At 54.9% G+C, this 17,752-nt stretch overlaps 1 protein-coding gene and 1 long non-coding RNA gene across 4 annotated transcripts in view; one reads left to right on the top strand and one right to left on the bottom strand.

Moving 5' to 3' along the window:
• Positions 1 to 8,207, bottom strand: part of LOC103887761 — a 54,577-nt gene extending 46,370 nt beyond the window's left edge. For both annotated transcript variants that reach the window (XR_001891571.3, XR_001891572.3), the window contains exon 1: positions 7,858 to 8,207. This is a non-coding gene — a long non-coding RNA (uncharacterized LOC103887761). The remainder of the gene's footprint in view (positions 1 to 7,857) is intronic.
• EMX2 (empty spiracles homeobox 2) lies at positions 8,127 to 15,291 on the top strand. Of its 2 annotated transcripts, XM_003904309.4 has the most exons (3): positions 8,206 to 9,410; positions 11,370 to 11,554; positions 13,794 to 15,291. In XM_003904309.4, the coding sequence occupies exons 1-3, from the start codon at positions 9,005 to 9,007 to the stop codon at positions 13,959 to 13,961; spliced, it is 759 nt and encodes a 252-aa protein (XP_003904358.1). In that variant the 5' UTR covers positions 8,206 to 9,004; the 3' UTR covers positions 13,962 to 15,291. The 2 variants fall into 2 exon arrangements, with proteins under 2 accessions (XP_009213719.1, XP_003904358.1); XM_009215455.3 differs by lacking the exon at positions 11,370 to 11,554 and having other exon boundaries at positions 8,127 to 9,410; positions 13,794 to 13,897.
• The last annotated feature ends 2,461 nt before the right edge of the window (positions 15,292 to 17,752 follow it).

Below are 17,752 nucleotides of genomic sequence, written 5' to 3'. Positions count from 1 at the left end.
CAATTTGAAAATTGAAACGAATCTTTATATGCAAGACTGGAACGTTCCAGAGGCCCTTTAAAGCTGCGGTTAGCAAGGCAGTTAGGGAACTCAATGATGGGCTGCAAGGAGACGATTGAACGCACAGCCAAATGCACAGTTAGAAATTTGATATTAAACACGCTCTCGCAAGTAATGCAGTTTAATGATAATTGCTGCATGTTTACTCTTCACTGGCAGGGGAAATAGAAGAAACATTTTCACAGAAAAGTTACCCTAAAGAGTTACACCGTTTACAAGGGGAAAATATCTCAGTGGCCGCTGCTGGCTTACTAGCAACCCAAAACAGTGTGTGGGGGCATTAGTTTTCCTCCAGAGCTACCGAGAAGGGGAAACCCAACATCAAGTGTCTGGCAGATGAGAGTGTGTGTTAAGTGAGGGCTGTTTTCGTTGGGAACGCATAGCACAGCTCCCTTCCTCCGAGCCACCTCCAGACCCCTCGGCCCTCCCACGACCCCCAGTTCCCGGGTCCGAGGTTCTGGGCCAGCGGCGGCCAGCGCGCCGCGCGAGCAGCTTTTATTCGCAGTCTCTTTAACTCGCCCTTTCCGGTTCTCTTCCCTTCGAGCGCCCTGCAGCGGAGTGTTAGACAAGCCCTGTTGTCTGTGGGCTCTCACCTCAGAGTCAATATTATCTCAGATGGGCACAATAGACTGGAATGAAAAGCTAATATTGAATCAATGCTGTCCCTGTCCGCGCCGCCGCGATGCCACCCTTTGTTGCGCACGCCGCCCCCGGCAAGCTGCTGGCGGCCGGGGCTAAGCGGAGGGCGGCGGCGGTCGGGCCTCTCCCGGTCCCCGCCAGGGGTGGGAGGACACTTCGGACCCAGCGTAGAGGAGGCCTCCGAGGCCCAAGCCGGCTTCGGCTGCTGCGGGTCCCCAGAGGCTCCCTCGGGCCTCACTCGCGGCCTCTCCTCCAGACGCCAGGGGCCTGCCACAAAGCCGAGGGCTCCGCATGGCCGTGGGAGAAGCCGGGTGCACGGAGCCTCCCCGCGCCCAGACGCCAAGGGGATGCAAACAGGAGAGCCAGGCCTGGTATGGCCAACCTCCAGGCCCGAGGGGCCCCAGAATATGCGTGTGGCCGGGGGAGGGGGTAGCTGTAGGGGCCAGAACCAGAGGATTCCTTCGCTCTCCCCTGGGGGCCGGGCCCCAGGAGTTGCAGCAGAGCCTATCTGTAATTAGGGCCTCCTGGTCCGGCAAAGCTGCGGTACTCCTAGAGAGAGTTGGGGTCTTCGAAGGGCATGCGATGGGGTCGTGGTCGCATCAGTGGTCGTGGTCAGACTCTCGTGAGCCCCTTCGGAAGCTCCTAGTCCCTGTCCATTCTTCTGTCCCCCAGCTCTCTCCGCGCAGGCCGGGCAGAGCCGGGGAAGCAGAAGACGCTGGACAAGGGGTCTTGGGGCCGCCTCGCTGGCTGCGGTTGGAAGCACCAGTTTTCCTGCCCGCTGGCGCAGGCGCTGCTCTGTGGCCACCAGCAGAGGTTTCCCGGCCGCTGTGAGTCGCTCACGCGAACGACGTGGGGATACTGGGCACACGGAGTCTCAGCCGCCGCCACGCAGCGCCTGCCCTGCCCGCGCTTCCGTTCACTGGCAGCTGCGAGGCCACTAACCACCCTCCTCCCTCCAGTCCTAAACTCGGGGCTGGAGTCCGCAGGAGCTAAACCAGGAAGAAAAAAAGGGCAGGGCCTGAGGCCCGGAAGAGCGGCCTGGAGGACAACGGTGACCGGGTGCATAAGAGGCAAGAGCCAGAGTGACATTAAGTGGGGCCGCCCGGGCGAACCTTGCTGCTTGCACCCCAGCCCACCTGCAGGGCACTCTTCCCTGCCTTTTCCCCTTGGCTTGAGTGCGAGAGGCTGATTCCTGTGGGCGGGGAGGAGAGGGTGGTCTTCCTAGGGCTCCAAGTGAAGTGAGCACTGCACCCATGGCTAGGAGGTGGGGGTGCCCCGAGTGACTTTTGTAACTTCCCTAAGCCTCAGTTTTCTCATCTGAAAAGTGGGTATCATGACTGTTTCCGTAACTCACCACACCAGATTGTGATGTTCACTGAGATCATGGGCTTGAGCACACATACTTAAACAAAAATGCTAAAACTCGATACAGGTGAGAGGAATTGTTAGCCTTCTTGTAAGTCTTGCCCCAATCTTCCCCACGTTTCAAGGAGGGCCGCAGAGTCCAAAAGAAGAAACCTACAGTTTCCTTTTTTTCCTCAGATGGCAGGATTTCCTCTTCAAGTCCAAGCCCAGCCCCCACATCCAGAAAATGGGGAAATACTAAAGGAAGAGATGATTAAGTCCCTGAGAGAGGGGCTCCTGGGACGCCAGCGTTTCAGAAGTAGCATAGGCTCCTAGATGGACGCTGACAAACCCAAGGAGCGCCTTACATTGTCAGGCAAGGACCAGACTCCAAGTTAAAAGACCGGCCGGGCCATCAGTGGCAGAGAGCAGAGCCTCAAACACGAAAAGCCAGAAAGTGCTGCAGAGGCGTGGAAGGTGCGCCCCGCTTCCGCTCCCCATGCTGGTCCTCTGGGAGCCCAGGAGCCCGTGCACGCTCTGGTGGGCTCATAGTTTGTAGCTTTGGAGGCGATGGGAAGGATTTGCCACGCTCCCACCCACCCCCCATCCCGAGAGAGTGCAAGGGAGATGCAACTGTCTTTACCCCTATCCCCGGCAGGCGCCCCGAACTACAGTGTACTTGTTTCCAGCTCCTGCACCACCGTCTGTGTGTACGTCTGTCGGTCCCCCCCAGTTCTTGCTTGGTCCTAGGCTTTCATTTGAAGGCAGCTGAGGGAGAAAGAAACTGGCTCTGTTTCCTCGCTTTCAATAATGAATCGAGACAGCGTGTGTGTGGTGAGGGAGTGACGAGTTTCAACGTGATGAAGGAGATAAAACCCGACGGCGGGGTCCTGCCGGTGGCTTCATGCGTCACTGAAACGTTGGGTCTCAAAACGGATAGATCTCCGGAGACGCAGACGTTCGCGCGGATGTCCAGAGGAGGACAGCGCCCCTGCAGCCACCCGCGGAGGCCAGGGCCAGGGTCAAGACCCTGCCGCAAGGGCTCGGAGCTCCAAACAGTTATGCTGAGGGCGCCGCTCCCAGGCCACCTTCCTATGACACGGGTTTCCAGTGAAGCCCAAGCGTATTCCACGGCCTCACATCACCAGAGGAGCCAGGCTGCCCCGGGACGGATGGGGTACGCGCGCTCCGAGAGGAATGGGAGAGTCATCAGAACCCCGTCGCGGCGGCCCAACGTGCGCTGCTAGGAGTGTGTAGTAATTAATCGCCACCCCTGCCAAAACCAAGGACCCCCTGTGTCGGGCGTCCTCCGCCTGCCGCGAGGGGGCGCAGATATGAGAGAGTCGCACCCCGGGACCCCAGCTCTTCCGACTCCACCCCAGGCGGGGTCCGCGCAGGCCGTCCCAGGCCTGTTCTCTGAACCACCAGGGTCAGGCCGTGAGATATGGGACCTCAGGCATGGAATTGTGGCTGCACAGGTGATCACGGCTTCCTAGTCCGTCTTAGAGCAGAACCTGTCCCATCCCAGCCCCTCTCTGCGCTCCCTTCGGAAGGAAGCCGGACTCCTACTGGAGCTGGAATTCCTCTCAAGCCAAGAGCTGGAGCTGAGGGAGGCAGGAGGGACGCACTTCCAAGCCGTCCGGGCTCCTCTGTAGCCAGTGAGCCTCCTTTGACCCCTCCGCTGGCCTGGATGACGGCCTAGGCGAGACCTTGGCAATGCGGCGCAACCCCAGCACTCCCCCGCCCTCGGGCTCGGGGGCTCGGTGGGTATCGCGCCCGCGCCCAGCCCTCGCCACTAGGCGCCGCTGCGCGCACGTCAATCGGGGCCCCGGGCCGCTGCGCCCGCCTGGCGAGAGGCCTCTAGGGAAGACGCCAGAAAGGGATTTGTCGTAATAATTTTAAAAAAATGTTTTTAGGGCATTAATTATACTTTTCGTTTTCTCACCGCCACCCTACGCGTTCGGAGAGGCCGGCGTGACTGGGGATCTCAGTGGGTTGGAGGAATTCTTAACGCCCCCCAGGCCTTTCCAACTTGGGACACCATTAGTGCGCCTTGGACTGGGAAAGGGCTCGCCCTTCACGGCCGTCGGTGAGATCCACGGCCCGCCGCGGGAGCACAGGACGGGCTCAGCGTGCTGGCTCAACGTGAGGACCCGAACCTTGGCGATCAGGGACCAAGACTTGGCAGAGTGCAGTGGGTAGGTTCCACGGCACAAGGCCATGACCTAGCAATAACTAAAATGTGATGAACGCTAACAGTGTGCTAAATATTAGCTCACTCACTCCTCTCAACAACCGTTAACACATCGCTATTTCCTTTTGGCAGATGAGTCAACCATGGCTCAAGAAGGTGAAAGTCACATAGGTGGCGACCCCAGACAGCTCCCACACACCTATTCTCAGTTGCAGGAGGCCATGCACCCACCTCAGGTACCTCAGGCCTAGCACGGAGCGCAGCGATGGAGAAGCACTGCCCTTTGCTCCTTTGAAGCCCCTAGTTCATTATGTGCCAGACACTGTCTAAGCACTTAGCTTTGTTTATGTCATTGAACAAACCCAAAGCAAAGGTACTATTATTTATTCCCATTTCAGAGAAGAGGAAACAGAGGCACAGAGAAGTTAGGTAACTTGCCCAAGGTCACACACTTAAGCTGTAAATGCAAGTCTCTCATCTTGGGGGATGGGGGCAGGTGTATTAAAGTATAATTACATATAGTAAAACTCACCCTTTGTAATGTACGGTTCTGTGAGTTTTGAAAAACATATAGAATCATATAAATACCACCACAATCAGGAAGTAGGATAGTTCTATCATCCTCCAAAACAAGTCCAGTGCTACTCCGACTGCATTGGCTGTATTTTTACATATGACAAAATGAGGTCGGGAGGTTTCCATGTTGCCCAAGGTCATTCAGTGACAGATTCGGAATTAGAACGTTTGAATGTGTCTGCTAGTCCAGCTACCTGCAAAGGTAGATTCCTTAGTCTACAGAGCCCAAGAGGCAGCAGTGGCTTGGGGCACACATAGGACAGAGGGAGGAAGCCCCTTGCTCTAAGCTGGAGCCTCAGAAATCCCCACATCTCCCACTCCACGCAGGGCTACTTAACCAAACACCCACTCCATGGGCAGCTAAGGAACAAAGGTGGCCGTATTCTGCAAGGCCTAAATCCACAAGTAAAGTTGAGCAGCAGGGCAGCTGTGCCATCTAGGAGCTCAGGGTCCAGTCCAGACCACAGTGCCCAGTGCCCTGGCACGCCTCCACTGGCCAGTCTGGTTAATGAGTTACTATCCTAGTTAATTTCCCTGCACATCGGGGCTAGACCCCGTGAACCTTCCCGGGCTCCTCAGGCCAAGTGCATGAATTAGCATAGATTACCCAGCTTCTGGGGTTCCGAACTGCCCGACTCACTAGAAACCCACTTCTCCTTCAAGGGGCTGGAGAGCAGCTTGGGTCTAGTAGCACTTGGAGCAGAGGAACTAGCATGCCCCGCTGCCTTCAGGAAGGGGGACACCAGACCTCAGACCCCGCTTCCCCTTTACCCATGCCTACCTGTTGGCTAGCTAGAGCCCCTGGGGTAAACCTGGCCACAGAAGGACAGTTTATAAAAGGCAGGTGGCCTGCAGAGGATGCCAACCGACTAAAGTGGGACTGTGTAGCACTCTACCCTCTACTACAGCCAAATGTCCCTGCCTGGGGCAGAAGGCTGAGGGGTCCGTCTCCAGTCCAACACTGTCCTGGTTAAGGGAATAATGACTGCACCTTAGCACCCAGGGCTGCAAGTTTTAAAAGAGGGAAGGCACCCATCACCCTTACACATCGCAAACCATCTGGGTCTCAAACCATCTATCTCCCAGACAAACTGGATTCCCCATGCCCTCAAGGTCAATGACTTTTATGCCCCCACCCAAGATCACTAAGGGTGGAGCTTTCAGTGGCTCCAGTTTGCAACCCCTGAGTCTCAGGCTGAATTTGGAGGGTCTGGCCTGAGGGCACTGCCAGAGGCTGGCCCTCCAGTCCTCCTTCTGAAGCTTGCATGAAAGGTGCCCTCTCCTGCTTGCCAGGATTCGGGATCCATAGTCTGCCTAAGCTGGGTGTTTGTTTCCAGCCTCAAAAACCCGAGGGCGGACCTCTAGCTCCACCCTGGGCTTACTGACTGGGCACAGCCAAAAGACCTCCCCATTCTGCCATGCCTTCAGGCTCCCTGCTGGCCTAGGAGAGGAGAGGCCTCTAACCCCACAGCCTAATTGAGAGAGAGATTTCCAAACTGCAGACAATATTTTGGGGGACAGTGGTCCAGGCCCAAGGGAGGTGCATCTTTAAATGCACCCCCACCCCAAGGGCTGGATTCAAAGCCCAGAATCTTTGGGCCTGGAAAAAGAGGAGGAGGAGAAAGCAAAGTCACCTGGAACTGACAGAGGGACAATACTGGGCCAGGACCCCAGCCCAGAGCTTCGAAGCCTAAGGGAGAAGCAGGTGTCTCCCACTGTAAGGGCAAAGCTGAGGCGCACACCTGTCTCGTGTGAAGATGTGTATGTATGTTCCCTGGGAAGGTGTGGAGTGGGGGCAACAAAGATGATCTCTGCCAGTTCCCCACGAATCTCTCTGGTGCCCTGACGACCCCGGAAAATACTGCTCCCAACTCCTCTCTTGCCTGGTTTCCCAAAAGAGGTTTTCGGACACCTGCCCCAACACAACATTTTATCTGGAATAAAGGAGTAATTGACACAAACATAAATATACAGTAGATGAAACCAAGGGAGGAAGCAGGTAGCTTGTCCTGAAACCTGTCCCCTCAACTATGCTTCTGGTGGCAGTGCAGCCTGGCTCACGGTGGACTTCACTCTTCTCCCCCCATTCCCATCGGCTTCTCCCAGGTCTCACGGCAACCTAGTCACCAAACACAGGCATTTCTGCATTCTTAGGAGAAATGACAGGGGCCTGGGAGTAATAGTTTTAAAGGACGCTAGACTTTTTTTTTTTATTATTATCATTAATTGTAAACGTGCAAAATACCTGCTGGTGCTTCACTTTAGAAGAATGTAATGGTAAAAAGAAAAAAAGGAAAAAAGAGGCGGCTGATGAATAGATAATAGATCTTTAACCACCAATAAACAGAGAGCAGCGCCAGCAGCCTGGGGATGTGATCATAATTATGCCGCCGCGCGAGCCAATGGGGACGAGGGAACTCGGTCCTAAAATCATCCCAAAACCGAAGGCGAGCTCGAAAATGCGGACACGGCCTGGGACCGGAGAAACGATCCATAATCCCTAGTTGCACTGGGTTTGCACAGCAACCCCCCCTCCCCGGGACAACAGATGGCATAATAATAATAGAAATAATAATAATAAAATAATAGCATCCATAATAATAATAACATTGACCACAGTAACAAAAATAATTACGTCGGAACCATAATAGTACGGTAGCACCACATCAGGCTCTCCCCTGACCTCGGACTACCGCTCCCAGATATTCCAGAAGGAATTGTTTTGGGGAAGGAGGTGAGCACCCTCCCAGACAGAAAACGCTGGAGACCGTGGGGCGAGAGCGGGAGCGAGTTGGAAGCCCACTGCTTCAGCGGGGTCGGCAGCTCCCGGTCTCAACTCGCAAACGAACGAGCCGGGTCAAGACTCGCGAACGCACCGACCCTGGGACCTCGAGGCTAAGCGTGGTTGGTGGGATGGGAGGATCCCGCACCCCCCACTCCAGGATCCCTCCTGGCCTAGGAAATCGCTGGGAGTTTTGCTAAGGGTGGGGATTGGTATAACCGAACAGCGCCTTTAGCCCAGGAACCAGCCCCCGCCCGCTTACCCTCGCGTGCTCCTGGGACGATCCCAGTTCCCCCGACGCAGGGCCGCGTAAGGCAGCAGCGGCGGAGCGCTAGGCGAAAGGAATCTGTTTGTCCGTCTGTCCTACCAGCTTGGGCTCAGCAGGCTCCGGATTCAGGGGGCCGCAGCGGAGGCGGCGCCGGCCAGGGACTCTGCAGGGACCGGGGTGCCCCGGAGGGAGTGGTGCTGGTGGAGGAGGAGGCGGTGGCTGAGGGGGAGTAGGTGGGGAAAGAGGAGGAGGAAGAAGAGGAGGAGGAGGAAGAAGAGGAGGAGGAGAAGAAGAAACCGGAGGAAGAGGAGGAGGCGAAGGAGGAGGAGAAGCCGCAGCGGGCGCCGCAGGAGCGCGTGAGCTGGAAGCAAGGGGCGAAGGCGCGGAGAAGTCCGGCGGCCCGGCGGGCGGCGGCAGGCTCGGCCGAGGCGGCGGCGCCGACTCCGTTCCACTCGGCCGGGATCCAGGCCTCCGGGTTCCCAGGCGCTCACCTCCCTCTGACGCACTTTAAAGAGTCTCCCCCCTTCCACCTCAGGGCGAGTAATAGCGACCAATCATCAAGCCATTTACCAGGCTTCGGAGGAAGCTGTTTATGTGATCCCCGCACTAATTAGGCTCATGAACTAACAAATCGTTTGCACAACTTGTGAAGAAGCGAACACTTCCATGGATTGTCCTTGGACTTAGGGCGCCCTGCCCGCCTTTTGCAGAGGAGAAAAAACTTTTTTTTTTTCCTCCCCCGAGAACTTTCCCCCCTTCTCCCCCCTGCCTCTAACTCCGATCCCCCCACGCCATCTCGCCGCGTCAAAAAAAAAAAAAAAGAAAGAAAAAAAAAAAAGAAAAAAAATTACCCCAATCCACGCCTGCAAATTCTTCTGGAAGGATTTTCCCCCTTCTCTTCAGGTTGGGCGCGTTTGGTGCAAGATTCTCGGGATCCTCGGCTTTGCCTCTCCCTCTCCCTCCCCCCTCCTTTCCTTTTTCCTTTCCTTTCCTTTCTTTCTTCCCTTCCTCCCCCCCCCCCCCCCCCCAACAAACGAGTCCCCAATTCTAGTCCGTCCTCGCCGCGGGCAGCGGGCGGCGGAGGCAGCGTGCGGCGGTCGCCGGGAGCTGGGAGCCCAGGGCGCCCGCTCCTCGGCGCAGCATGTTCCAGCCGGCGCCCAAGCGCTGCTTCACCATCGAGTCGCTGGTGGCCAAGGACAGTCCCCTGCCCGCCTCGCGCTCCGAGGACCCCATCCGTCCCGCGGCACTCAGCTACGCTAACTCCAGCCCCATAAATCCGTTCCTCAACGGCTTCCACTCGGCCGCAGCCGCCGCCGCCGGTAGGGGCGTCTACTCCAACCCGGACTTGGTGTTCGCCGAGGCGGTCTCGCACCCGCCCAACCCCGCCGTGCCAGTGCACCCGGTGCCGCCGCCGCACGCCCTGGCCGCCCACCCCCTACCCTCCTCGCACTCGCCACACCCCCTCTTCGCCTCGCAGCAGCGGGATCCGTCCACCTTCTACCCCTGGCTCATCCACCGCTACCGATATCTGGGTCATCGCTTCCAAGGTACGTGCCACGTCGCGGAACTGCAGAGCGCCGTTCCCGCCGCATCCTTTACTGCCCCCGGCCTGCTCCGGGTGGGCGCTTGACAAGGCCTGGGCGGAGGTTTCTCCGGCTCGCGGGCCAGCGCGCCCTGTTGGGAAACTAGGCGGCGCGGGGCCGGTGGTGGTGTGGATCCCCAGTTTCCTAAGCTACGACCGGTTTGAAGTGATAGCCTGCGGGCTGCTTGACCATTTGGGAAGGGGTGCGAACGGAGAAGTTGTCCCCCAGTGCGCTCGTATCCGAACAGGCTGTGCGTGCCCGGCGCCGCGGAGCCCAGAGCCTGCGGGGTCCCCAGGCTCCTGGTACCCTCGGCAATGCCCCCAGCCGTCCTGGCTCCGAGGGGCGCGGACAGGACTCGGCCGCCAGGCTTGCTTTCGACTACGTTCGACCTTGTTCACCACCCACTTTGCGCCCCTTCAGTCCAGACCCACCACTTCTTGATCTTCCACCCTCTTCTGGAGGCGAGAGGACCCTCGCGCCCCCGGCGAAAAATATGGGATTTGTTTTTTCTTTCCTGCTTTTCGGAGGCCTGGGGAGGGGCGGGAACCCGTGCGGGAGGAAAGCTCCAGGGCTCGGCGCTCTCGCCGCGACCTGCTTAATTGGGGCGCCGAGCAGCCACAGCAGGAAGGCAGGTTCGGTCTGGTTTTTGTTTTTCTTTCTTAAAAAAAAAAAAAAAAAAAAAAAAAAGAACCTGGTCAGAAACTGTCTTAGAGGGAAATATCTGTTCGCGTGTTTTCATTTATTGAGATTTTGACTTGTTTTTCTCTGGGTACGGGGTGGGAGGAGGAGAGTTAAAACTTCAGAAAAAGGGATAGTTTACCGATCGGAGTCGGTGAAAGATCTACCTCCGGCGGCAGCCGATCAATACTCCAATACTCCGCGGCTTGTCCATTCATTAACCCATTGCGTTCCTGCCGGAGCCTAGAGTCGGGTAGATGTCACCCCCCTCCCCATATTTAAAAAAATCAAACCAAAGGAAGAAAAAAAAAGAAAACCTTTTACCCTTAATCCCGAACTAGATTTGCCTGCATCCTGCCTGGGCTGTCGGTTTGTTTTTCTTTGTTTGGGTTTTCGGTGAATCGATTTCCTATCCTAATGAGTGAACCCCAAACTCTGAGGCTTTGCTCGAAAAGTTTAGGGTTGCCCTTCCTCATTCTCTATCAGTCATGCTCATGGTCCCCCCACCAGACCCGGAGCCGCTGGGATCTTCCTGCGTTTCACACTGTCCCGGCGGTGTCTGCAACTCGGTAACCCCCCCGCGGGTTTCGATCTCTTCGCTCGCTTTTCTCTTCTAGTTCTCCGGAGCCGGGAGCCCCGGAGCCCAGTTCTCGAGAGGCAGCAGCGGCTGTAGCCGGGCACACCCGCAGGCGAGATTTCTGTCCCGATCGGGCTGCAACGACTCGCTCCGCCTCTGTACTTTTCCAGAGGGGCAACAAAACAAATAATTTAAAAATAAATCTCCAAGAAAACTCTGGAGAGCAGCCCGCCGCCTTTCCACCCTGGGTCAAAGTTCCCGGAGAGGTTAGAAAGAAGAGAAAGTCGTTTCTTCGGGCTGTGGGCGCCAATCCCCCGGCCAGGCTCTGCGGCTCCCTCCCCTGCCCACAGCGCCCGGCGAGGAGGTGGGGAGGCCCGCGGCGCCAGGGCGGCTGCGGAGCCGGCCGAGGTCAGGAGCCTGGGGGACTGGTCCCGCCGGGGCAGCGGCTGGTTGGGTGCCGCCCAGGTGGACACCCAGCGTTGCGGGCCGGGCAGCTGAGCCGGCGTTCCCTTCGTGAGCCCTTGGGAGGACCACCGACCCCCGCAGGTCGAGCGGCGCCAGCTATGCGAAGGCCCTGAGCGCGGTGACTGGCCAGCCCGGCTCGGGAGAAGTGCGCGGCTCTGGTCAGAGCAGCCCCCCTAATGGGATTTCTGCTGTGCTCCCCGCAGGGAACGACACTAGCCCCGAGAGTTTCCTTTTGCACAACGCGCTGGCCCGAAAGCCCAAGCGGATCCGAACCGCCTTCTCCCCGTCCCAGCTTCTAAGGCTGGAACACGCCTTTGAGAAGAATCACTACGTGGTGGGCGCCGAAAGGAAGCAGTTGGCACACAGCCTCAGCCTCACGGAAACTCAGGTGAGTGCGGCCCGGGCGCGAGGGACCCATCTGGGCGTGCGCCCCCACCCCAAATCTGGCTCTCAAGCACACCCATGAGCACGGAGCTCTGTGAGGGCCTTCCGCACAGGTCCTGGTAGCTGGTTCCACGCCTGGGTTCGGGATGTATGTCTCAAGGTGCTTGGCTTTGTTGGGTTCCAGAAAGGGGCTGTAAGTGCCAACCTGCCCCAGGTTCTGGGGAAACGCGCCGAGTTGTATCTCTGTCCAGTTGAGCATGTCCTGGCTAAGACATCCCTGCATTTCTGGTGAGACTTTTGATGAGAGTGTGAGGACCCTGCTGGGGTCCAGGAAGAGGGAGAGCACAGTGGGGTTTCTGGGTGTTTGGGGCTGGAGACTGGTAAGGACAGGATGTGGGTTAAAGATGAGTTCTGAGCCCATGACTCACACCGTCGGCTCCAGTGACTTCGCTGAAGGAGATGGGCGATCAGAAGGTGGAGGGCAAGCGTCCTGTGTGTACTCTACATCAGAGAAATAAAGCTGGGAGGCTGCAGAGAGAGGGGTCTGCCTCAGGGCACAGGCCTTCTGCACAGCAGGGTCCCTGGGCGGGCCTGGCTTGGGCTTATCCCAGGGTGGGGAGGGGGTTTAGGACTACAGTAGGCGCTACTGTACACGGAGCCGCAGGGCGGGGTCAAAGTTCCCAGCAAACAGTAACGTTTTTGGGCAGATTAAGTTGTAACACTTTTCCTGGGCAGCGCAGAAAGGTCGAGCCTTTTGTTTTAAAACGTGTTCCCCACCCCAAAACCGAGGAGGGCCTGGCGGGTTTGTGCGGAACCCGGCACAAGGCGCGGCCCGGCTGATTTCTCCTGGACAGCCGAGGCGGCGGTGGTCTTTGTCCGCCTCGCTGCCCACGCTGCCTGGAGTCTTTGTGTGCGTGTCAAGCCCCGAGAGCACCGACGCGCGCCTTGGGCCAGCGCCGGGGAGAAATGAACCGTCCTCCCCCTCAATTAGCAAACTCAAAGCAAATTAAATTCAGCCTTGTTCCCGCTCAGCTTTTTCACGGAGCACTTTGGGGGACTGAGGCTTTCCGGGAGAGCAAGACGGACCGACCAGCGGCCTCAAAGGAGGGAATGGAGTGGACCCCAGGGGTCCAGGGACTGGCACTGAGCTAGGGTACTGTTATCCAGATAGGATAGGAGTTGTGGGGAGATGGTATCAGAGGTGCAGTCTCTGCCATCTCCCTTACCTGTACCCCCCTGCTGGGAAGATTGGACCTTGTTACTGTCTGGTGGCTGAATGAGGTCCCACCACTCAGCTTTCCCAGGGGCCCATGGGATGGCAGCTGACTCCCACCTCATTGCTCCTAAGACCTCTCAGAGCCACTCCGGTTAGGCCCAGCCTCCAGCCCCACCCTGGTGGGAAGTGATGGGACTGGGGTCCGAGGCTGTGTGACCAACAGCTTGTTCCGGGGCTGCTTAGGAGGAGGGAAGAGGGAGCTTGCTGTCATCTTCCCTCCTCTTAGTTTCTCTCTTACTTTCCGTGTAACTGACGGTCTTTCAGAAGCTTTCAGTTTTGAACCCATTTTCCTAGCTATAAAGGTACAGCTGGGTTGGTCTGGAGGCCTGCACACTCCATGCCCCTCCTGGCCTCCTCCAGCCCTATCCCCTTCCTGCTCACCTGTGAGAATCCCCTGCAGGGAGGATGCAGCGCAGGCAAACCCTGATCGCCTACCCAGGGCCCCCGCCACTAAGAGACGACGCTATATTTAGGAAACACTGCCCAGATCAGCAGAAAATAGAAAGCACATTGGGCCCTGAGGGAAGCTGCAGCAGCGGCGGACTGAGGTCTCCCTTGCACTGGCTTGCTGGAGGGAGTTAGGGACATGTCTCTTTTTATTTTTAATCACTTACTATTTTTGTAGGGGCTTCCCATGCTTTGCAAGGCTTTGCTCTCTGCGGGATATAGATGCCATGTGCAGGGCCAGGAGAGAGGGGACTCAGAGCACTGCGGGCCGCAGGGCCCTGGGGAAAGGCTCTTCAGGAAGGCTCAGAAGGGCAGGGAGCTGGGCTTCTTTTCCACCAGGCACTAAGGGCCCTGCTCCCTGAGGGCAGGCCTTGGGGAGGCTGGACCTTAGGACTTGCATCTGGGGGACTGGGTCTTTGCTGAGTCTGGAACTGGAGTCTGGGCTGGGTGAAAGGATCAGGCACTTGATAGAAGGGTGCTCTGAAAGAACTAACGCACCCCATCGGCCTCTCACCCGCAGGTAAAAGTATGGTTTCAGAACCGAAGAACAAAGTTCAAAAGGCAGAAGCTGGAGGAAGAAGGCTCAGATTCGCAACAAAAGAAAAAAGGGACGCACCATATTAACCGGTGGAGAATCGCCACCAAGCAGGCGAGTCCGGAGGAAATAGACGTGACCTCAGATGATTAAAAACACAAACCTAACCCCACAGAAACGGACAACATGGAGCAAAAGAGAGACAGGGAGAGGTGGAGAAGGAAAAAAACCCTACAAAACAAAAACAGACCGCATACACGTTCACTGAGAAAGGGAGAGGGAATCGGAGGGAGCAGCAGCATGCCGCGAAGACTTTGGACAGCGAGGGCACAGGGTCCCAACCCGAGGCCGTGCCAAGATGGCAGAGGATGGAGGCTCCTTCATCAACAAGCGACCCTCGTCTAAAGAGGCAGCTGAGTGAGTGAGAGAGACAGAGAGAAGGAGAAAGAGGGAGGGAGGGAGAGAAAGAGAGGGTGAGAGAGAGAGAGCAAGAGCTGAACGTGCACTCTGACAAGGGGAGCTGTCAGTCAAACACCAAACCGGGAGGACAAGATGATTGGCAGGTATTCCGTTTATCACAGTCCACTTAAAAAATGATAATGATGATGATAAAAAGCACGACCCAACCAGGCACAGGACTTTTTTTTTTTTTTTTTTTTTTTTTTGCACTTCGCTGTGTTCCCCCCGATCTTTAAAAATAATTAGTAATAACAAATGAAAATTCCGTGTCTAGCCCCATCCCACATCTGTTTCAAAACCTTGAAATGCATGTAGCAGTTGTTGGGCGAATGGTGTTTAAAGACCGAAATGAATTGTAATTTTCTTTTCGTTTTAAAGACAGGTTCTGTGTGCTTTTTATTTTGATTTTTTTCCCAAGAAATGTGCAGTCTGTAAACAATTTTTGATACCTTCTGATGTCAAAGTGATTGTGCAAGCTAAATGAAGTAGGCTCAGCGATAGTGTCCTCTTACAGAGAAACGGGGAGCAGGATGACGGGGGGGCTGGGGGTGGTGGGGGAGGGTGCCCACAAAAAGAGTCAGGACTTGTACTGGAAAAAAAAAAAAAACCCTAAATTAATTATATTTCTTGGACATTCCCTTTCCTAACATCCTGAGGCTTAAAACCCTGATGCAAACTTCTCCTTTTAGTGGTTGGAGAAATTGGCCGAGTTCAACCATTCACTGCAATGGCTATTCCAAACTTTAAATCTATCTCTTGCAAAAACTGAAGGACTGTAGTTAGCGGGGATGATGTTAAGTGTGGCCAAGCACACGGCGGCAAGTTTTCAAGCACTGAGTTTCTATTCCAAGATCATAGACTTACTAAAGAGAGTGACAAATGCTTCCTTAATGTCTTCTATACCAGAATGTAAATATTTTTGTGTTTTGTGTTAATTTGTTAGAATTCTAACACACTATATACTTCCAAGAAGTATGTCAATGTCAATATTTTGTCAATAAAGATTTATCAATATGCCCTCAGAGTAGTCGTCTTGGGAAATTGAAGTAGATCTTTAAAAATGTATCTCAGTAATTTGAGTGTGGTCCTTCCCCAACTAGGCTCAAGAAACCCAGGCTCCTCACCCACAAAAGGGCCAGTTTGGTGGATTCTCAGGCATTTTAAAGAAAGATGAGGGTGGAGAAGGGAGAAGATTAGGAAAACTTAAGTCCTTCAGAAAAGGGATGGGAGAAAAGTTTTCCAACCAGACCTTTGCCCATTGTATGCCCTACTGAGGGAGTTTAGTTTGAACTTTGGGTTAAAATGCTTACTTCTCTTAACTTCTAGTTATTAAAAAAATACTGGACATGTAGTTGCACATTGAAGACTACTCTCCCAGAATATTGGGGAAAACATGTAGCAGAATCAGAATCTTGCAACTTCTAAACTTTCTGACTTTAAACCCCGAAGTACAAGTCTTACTTTTCCTTCCTTTCTTTCCTTCTCTCCTTGGCTCCAATCTGCCAAAGGTGATGGGCCGAGCCCAAGGGCCTCAGCAGCCTTATAAGGCAAGCGTTCCGAGAAACCTTCAACTCTTAATTTTAACATTAAAGAAAAAGTTGTAATCAGACTTGGAGGAAACTTAGCTTTTTTCCCTCCCTCCTTCCCCCTTCTGGGGGTACGAGGTTGTTTTTGCATGCTTCATTTGCTTCTTATCCTGATAGGCTGCATTAATCAGTTTTATTTCCATTGATAGAGAAACCTCGTCTGTTCTGTTCGAGCTACAAAGCGTCCTGCGAGCTTTTGTGAAAGTGCAAATCAGTTTAAGCAATTATCATACCAGGAATATGAAGGGGAAAGAGGAGGCCTTGCCCAGTGGTCTCCTTTAATCTCTTAATCCATGGATCCAGGGGGGCTGCCTGGACATAATTTAGGACAATCTCCCCACCCTTTACACTGTGATAAGGCCAAGTTACAATGCAGGGCAAAAATACAAGCTTTGTTAACATCCTGCCTTGAAAAGTTAAGATTAGACATTCCGTGCACGTGTGGGGACTATAGGGCACTATGGAAATTTTTTCTTTCTTTTTTTCCTCCTCTTCTCTAAAGTAGAATTCGTTCTCCGTCTCTTTCTCATTTCCCCCATCTCTGACTGTCTAGCCCTCCCCTCTTTTCCCCCATCTCTGTCCCTCTGTAGAAACCTGTTTGCTCGTAGTGCATTTTCACACAGACCCCTCTTGGAAGGTGTGTGTGCTGTGAGGGCTACTCCACCGCCGGGAGTTGCTGGGGGGAGGAGGGAGACGGGGTGGCCTCAGGAGACCCGGGCTTGCGTCTCACAGGGACAGGTGCGCCTCGGGGTATCCAGGAAACCCTCGTGGGGCTTCCAGGCGCTTTGACAGCACGACCCTCGGTGACCACTAGCTGTCTCAAGCGCTTTGCAGTCAGCGCTCCCGCAAAGCATCCCTTTCTCTTCAACAAGTACAAATTACCTTTTCCTTCCACTCACCTTCCGAAACCCGGAATACCTCAAACACTGAGCGCATTCTTAAACATTCTTAAAATTCAGAACGGTCTGTCCAGAAAAAAATTTTCCGTCTTAATAAAAGGTTTATTTCTGCCAAAATTATATACTTTATATTTTTTAAGTACAAGAAAAGGGGGCTGGTGAGGAAGATTTTTCTTTTTTTGGGTAAACGTCCTGTGTAGTGTAACAGCAATAAAATCATCAGAGAATACTATTAGCTTTGAAAAAAAAAAAACTAAAAGCTTTATTACAAACCAAGCTTTGAAAATAGGGGGGATTAGGCGGCTGAAAGGGTCCCACAATGGTAAGAAGAAAAGGTTTCATGCTAATGAGGTTAATGCCCTTTGTATCTCAGGCCTCCACATCTTCATTACGCGCTATCTCGGGCTGCACGGAGCGGCTCAGAGAGCCGCAATCCACTCCAACGCCCCCCTTCCCGGCCCAAAGAAGGATTTGATAGCAGCTCTGTTCAAACTAGATAATTATATCTTTTCAAGTCGGAATTAAGATAAAGAAAGTGAAGCAGAGGCGGCTCGCCTTGATCCACTGCAAACAAATTTGGCGCACTTTCGAGTCCTTCCTCCGCCTCAAAAAGGCAGGACAGTCAGCTTATTAGCCGCTCGTTTGCTTTATTAATTCATCTATTTAAAGTGGCAGGATTAGAGCGTCTAATGTGGACGCAGGCTGCCGTGGCGCTGAGGAATATAAATATTTGCGAGATGCCATCCCACGATGACTATCTGGGCGTGGGGCGCGGGGCAGGGTGCGCGTGTGCCCTGCCTCTGAGTTCCCTTCGCAGTGTGCGCCTGCTGGGCTGAGCAGGGGGGTGTGGGAGCCATGTGCCCCAGGTCTATGTGCCCCTTCGTGCTCCGTGGGTGCCAGGCCTGGATGCTCCCGGGCAGGTCTCAATGGGCAGCGTGGGTCAGATTCTGCGCTCCTCCTGGGACACGGTGAACTGTATACATGTTGCCATAGGGTCCTG

The sequence above is a fragment of the Papio anubis genome, chromosome 11, assembly GCF_008728515.1.
Source record: "Papio anubis isolate 15944 chromosome 11, Panubis1.0, whole genome shotgun sequence".
NCBI classification, from domain to species: Eukaryota; Metazoa; Chordata; class Mammalia; order Primates; family Cercopithecidae; genus Papio; species Papio anubis.
This window is presented reverse-complemented; position numbering and strand designations above follow the sequence as displayed.